Here is a 6,292-nt window from a genome sequence, read left to right on the forward strand (position 1 = left end):
AATATCAAAGATTACGGATAAGGGATATGAGGTACACTTCAGGAAAGACGAGGCTCTAATCGTGAAAGGTAAGAACGAAATTTGGTTACGCGCATAAAGGCGCGGAAATCTATATTATTTGGACAGCGTAGAGCATCAATCAAATAACATCGAGAAAATCCACTTGAGCAACATCAACGGATAGCATTATCGAATGGGACTCTTGAACGAACGAGATCTAAAGAACATGGCAAATGAAGGTAAAGGCACGGAATGAATATAAAAGAAAACGAAAAAATTTCGGAGTGCGAAATCTGTGTGAGCGAAAAACAAGTGGCGAATTCGTACAAAACTTCCCCTTGAAGCAGAACAACTGAACTACTGGAAATCGTACACAGCGATGTGTGCGGGTCCATGCGAAAAGAATCCATGGGCGGATGCAAGTATTACGTAACATTTATTGACGATTACTCTAGATATTGCGAAGTTTTGAAAGTATTGAAAGCTTTCGTCGATTATACGGCCGCCGCTGAAAATTTGAATGGAAAGAAATTAAAGATGCTACAATCTGACAACGGTACGGAATACTGTAACAGGGAATTTGACGCCTACCTAGCATAGAACGGGATTAAACGAAGACAAAGTGCACCATATACCCCCCCCAACAAAACGGGCAAGCAGAAAGGCAGAACAGGACGCTAGTCGAGATGGCCAGATGCATGATGAGGCAAGCAGGAGCACCTGCAACTTTTTACGCTGAAGCCGTGAACGCAGCGTGCTACATACGCAACCGATGTCCAGCAGCAGGCTTGTCAGGCGATATTCCCTATACGTACTGGATGAAGGAAATTGCGACAGTGGCACACCTGAGAGCATTTGCGCTCGAAAAAGGCATCAACAAGGGAAAATTTGATCGGTTGAATGCATTTTGGTAGGATATACAGCTACTTCAAAGGCATATCGACTTTATGTCCCGGAAAGGCGAAAAGTAAAAATTTCTAATGAATTTCTAATGAAATTCAGTACCCATTATGAGGAATTTTATACGGAGCCCAACTCAGAAGAGATTAGCATTGAGATGACGAGCACGAAAATTAAGCAAGATGATCTTGAAGCGGATCCGTCGGTGGATTCTCCACAAGAACCCACTATTTCGGCGCAACGTCGTAGCAGAGGGCGCTTGAAAACACTTCGAAGCGGATCCCGTGGCAGGCCACGAAAAATTTATGAACAACCGAATGTAGAACACAGCAATAAAGACGACGCGGAGACCGAGGAACTACAAAGCGATGAGCCTTACGAAAAGTGTGAAATAGCCAACGTACTATTTGACGATCCTGTAAATATCGCCGAAGCGAAAAGCTCTGACGATGCCGATAACTGGATAAAGGCGATCGAAGACGAATTTATGCGCATCTGAAAAATAAGACATGGGACATCGTAGAGAAACCAGATGACCGAAAGACGATTGGCAACAGAATGGTTTTTCGCACAAAGGACACTGGACGCGATGAGTTCAAGAAAAAGGTGCGTTTGGTGGCTAAAGGTTACGCACAGAGACCAGGTTAGGATTTCAATGAGACATACTCACCCGTAGTTCGATTCAGTACGATCCGACTCTTCATGGCATTATCCGTGGAAGCGTGTATGGAAGTTGTGACAGCTTACTTAAATGTAGAGCTCGAGGAGAAAATCTTTATGGAAATTCCGGAGGGATTTCGCGATTTCGTCACCAGAATGGCAACTGGCGCGCCTATTGGATCACACGGAAGACCTCTAGATCGAAATTCCACCGAAACAGCGAAAAACTGGATGCACAGCATGATCAGATGTCAGAAGCTTGTATGTGTGCTTCGAAAGGCGTTATATGGACTACGACAGTCTGGACTAAGATGGTATCAAAAGCTAACTGCGAAATTGGTAGACAGTGAACTGATAGCGACCAAAGAAGATCCATGCTTATTCGTGAAACGGCGAGGAGAGAAGATTTTACTGGTAACCATTTACGTCGACGACCTTCTTCTTGCCTCGAACCATACCGCATGGATAGACGAAACCAAATCAAATCTTACGGAAGCGTTCGAAATGAAGGATAAAGGCACTGTTATTACCTGCCTAGGTATGGAGTTCCTACAAAACGTGAAGGCGAACTGGATATATATCTCGCAGGTACAGTATATTAACAAAATCTTAATCAGATTCGAGATGTCGGAATGCAAAGCAGCGTTGACCCCCATTGAAGCGAAGAGCAACCTCAAACGCCACGACGTAGCTGATGAAGCGGAAATGAAGAAATATCCTTATCAAAACTTAATCGGTGCTTTAATGTTTTTTTCAGTTTCCACCCGCCCTGACATTACGTTTGCTGTCAATTTTCTGAACCAGTTCAACGCGAATTACAATGCGGAACACTGGAAAGCAGCGAAACGCGTCTTATGGTATCTGTCTGGGACAAAAGGACTGGGGCTATTAGATCTTCCGAGCAAGGAAAATCTGTACGGTGTGGCCGACGCCGACTGGGGAGCAAACCTTAGCGACAGACGCTCCTACTCTGGACAAGCGTTTGTGTTATCTGGCGCAGCTATGAGTTGGGAAGCCCGAAAACAGCGAACTGTGGCACTTTCGAGCACGGAATCAGAGTATCTGGCTATGTCCGAAGCAGTCAAAGAGTCCATATACTTAAGGAGTCTCTTAACCAGCATTGGGGGAGGTTGCGACTCGATCCAGGATTTGGTTACAGCCCGCGCACCAAACACATGGACATGCGCCACCACTACATCCAAGAGAAGCAGCGAAATCGAGTACTTGTCGACCGAACTTATGCGAGCAGATGTAGACTAAGGGTCTTAGCCACAATAAGCACAAAACTTGCTTAAGATCTTTAGGCGTCACTGAAATTTAAAATTAACTTGTAACTTTGAGAGGGCGTGTTGAAACTATGTTATGTAAATCAAAGTAACAAATGTAAATGATATGATCAGTTCTGCATGCCCAATATCATAAAGAGATGAGAATTATATGTAAAAGCTTAAAAGTAACGGATTATCTCTCTTTCCTCATATATAACCTAAAGAAGTGTAAATAAGCGCGACTCTACCCCTTTTTATAAGTCAGTCAGCTTCAAGCCGCAGATCACGCAAGTTATGTATCAACCGTCAAAATATAAGAGCATTTATTCTTTAACCTACAAGTACACGTGTTTCTTTCATTCGCTGCTTCAGAAATAATTCCATATCCAGATGAATTTGATAACATCTTAACAGAAAACACATTTGATAAATATTACATTTATGAAAATAAAGTATTCAGTAAAAACACAGGTCAAATAATTTTTCACAACTGCATAATTGGAGTCCTAAAACAAGAACCGACAAAATGCAAATATGTAAAAACCCATAGAAATTTCCAAATAAATTATATCGAACCAAATATTTTGATAACTGGAATATACAAAAATCAATTATAAATCAAAATTGTATAAGCACAGAAGTTTCGATCGTTGGTAATAATATTGTTAAAATAACAAATTGTACTATACAGTTAGATGAGTTTATAACATCCAAAAATATAGCAAATTATTCACAATCAATTTATGTTAACAACAATATCACAAAACTCGAACCATTGTCATATATCCAAACTAAAGAAATAGTCGAATCACATATAAAATATATCAATACATTTCAGATAATATGTTTAACCACATTTGTAATCACTATAATAAGTTTAACATTATATTCAATTTACAAATTTAAAAATATCCCTAAGAAACTTATTGTAAAATATTCTAAACGTGAATAATAATTAATTGTAACAAATAAGAATGTAAAAACTACTGAGGAAAATATTGCAGCAGATAATATTATGTTATACCCTACGTTATCGCCCTGAGGACAGGCCAAATTCAAAGGTTGGGGGAGTGACATGCCCATATTCCTATAAGGCTCTGCATATATTTAGGCAACACATACACAGTCCCATAAGACTCTGAATAAACCCATTAAGCACTTGTATCCAAGAGTCCAGACTCTTAAATCCAAAAGTAATTAAAGTTTCCCTCAAAAGAAACCGAAAGTTTTCTCGGAACATTTTCACAACTCACTCAAATCCCGAAAAGCTTGTGACCGAGGCTAACAAGTAACAAGTAACAAGTAAAACCTTGTAACCATTAATTGAATAAAATAAAATTATATTTTTTTATTTAATCGGAGTTGCAAACTTATAATTATATATATATATATATATATACATATAATACAAACAAAAAGAACAAGAAAGATTTATAATATAAAATCTAATATAAAAAAAGTATATATTATAATAAAAAATCTTCATATATTACGTTATTTTTTAAAAGGAGTGAGATTTAGTGTGCATGCATACAGAGTACACACTGTACCATCGGAAACAATGTTATCTGCAGGATCAGCACTCTCAGCACACACACACGCCATCAGCGAGTGATCGGTCGCGCCAGCTTATTCCCACAGTTAGCGACTGCAACAATTAAGTCCACGTATGCATATAACTTTTTTCTCTCTCTCTCTATCTCTCTCTTTCTCTCTCTCTCTCTCTTTGTGAGCGCCGCTCTCGCCGCTGCCGACTGCGCAGCAGACAGAACTAAGTTAAGCTGAGGACAGAGGCCGAGGCACTCGACAAATGACATCGAAACGATAAACAGAATAAAGAACTACTCTCAATAGAATATAAAAAAGTGCATTATATCATATTTCTGGTATGAACAGCACTGCGATGCATAATTTTCTTTAATTGCACTGCGATGCATATTTTTTTTAATCATATAATACAATTTTTGTAAAACATAGCTGAACCCTTTCTGACCAGTTAGAAATATAGCGCGTAAAGTCATATGAAAAATTAGGTAGAACATGTAAAAACAAATTACAAAACTACAAATTCCTAAAATTTTTAAACAAATTTAATAAAAAATTAAAACAAAAATTAGATTAAAAAAGAATAAAACAAGAAAGGAAGCAAACTTAGGCAATCCGAAGTTCATATACCCTTGCAGCTATTGCCAAACTTAAATATTCTTGAAAACATTAAAATTATGGTTTAAAACATTGAAGAAATTATGATTTGAAGCTCAACTATTTCAAAGTTCCGATTTCCGATTTTAATAAAATTAAAAGAATAATTCTGAATTGTCAAATTACAACATAAAAAAGTTAAATTTTTTTAATTTTTTTTTAAGTATTTGTATTGTTTCCATGGGATCTCTTTGTTATAGTCGTCCGATTTTTATGAAATTTAAACCGTATTTCTGAAATATTTAACCATTACTATATTTCGAAGAACTAAAAAAAAAATAAAAACAGCAAAGCTATAATTTTTTTTCATTTATTTTTACGATTGTTCCTATGGTAGTTATATGCTAGTGTTGTCCGATTTTAATGATATTTAAGACGTAATCCTGAAATATTTAACCATTATAAATAGCAAAGTTATAATTTTTTTTATGTGTTTCTCCGATTGTTCCTATTGGAGCTATATGATATAGTCGTCCTATTTAGATGAAATTTAAACCGTAATTCGGAATAATTGTTAAATTAAACCATTACTACATGTCGAAGAACTAAACAAAAAATTAAAAACAGCAAAGTTACAATTAAACCATTACTACATGTCGAAGAACTAAACAAAAAATTAAAAACAGCAAAGTTACAATTTTTTTCATTTATTTTTCCGATTGTTCCGTCTGTTCGTCCGTCCGTCTGTCCGTCCGTTCGTTTCTACGCAAACTAGTCCTTCAGTTTGAAAGCTATCTGCATGAAACTTTCCCAAAAGTTGACGGACGACTATAGCATATAGCTCCCATACGAACAATCGTAAATATGATTATTGATGTAATAAATAATGGCATTGAAGTTATTAATAAGTTAAAAGAAGATGATGAAAGGGAGAAACAAGCTAGTGTTTTAATATTTAACTTACAACATTTTATGGAATACATAGAGGATATTGAGTTGGAAATGCAGTTGACGAGACTTGGTATATTTAATCCAAAATTATTAAAACATGATGATTTAACAAGAATAAGTTCTGAGAAATTGTTGAAAATTAAAATTTCCACTTGGCTAAAAACAGACACAAATGAAATTTTGATAATTTCCAACATTCCTACAGAAATCATAAAAGCACCAATTTTTGAAACATTTCCGTATCGAGATGATAATAATACCATTCTAACAGAAAATATATTTAATAAGTATTACCTTCATGAAGAAAAAGTATTTAATAAAGAAACAGGAAAAGTAGTATTCGATGAATGTATAAATGGAATAATCAAACA

General features: G+C 36.4%; 1 protein-coding gene across 1 annotated transcript; it reads left to right on the forward strand.

Annotated features, from left to right (window-relative positions):
* Positions 1-1,458: 1,458 nt before the first annotated feature.
* LOC121467204 (secreted RxLR effector protein 161-like) lies at positions 1,459-2,820 on the forward strand. The gene is made up of 2 exons (XM_041708537.1): positions 1,459-1,543; positions 2,318-2,820. Exons 1-2 carry the CDS (start codon positions 1,459-1,461, stop codon positions 2,818-2,820), a joined length of 588 nt encoding a protein of 195 aa, XP_041564471.1.
* The last annotated feature ends 3,472 nt before the right edge of the window (positions 2,821-6,292 follow it).

This window comes from Drosophila elegans, unplaced genomic scaffold, assembly GCF_018152505.1.
Source record: "Drosophila elegans isolate 14027-0461.03 unplaced genomic scaffold, ASM1815250v1 contig_242, whole genome shotgun sequence".
NCBI lineage: Eukaryota > Metazoa > Arthropoda > Insecta > Diptera > Drosophilidae > Drosophila > Drosophila elegans.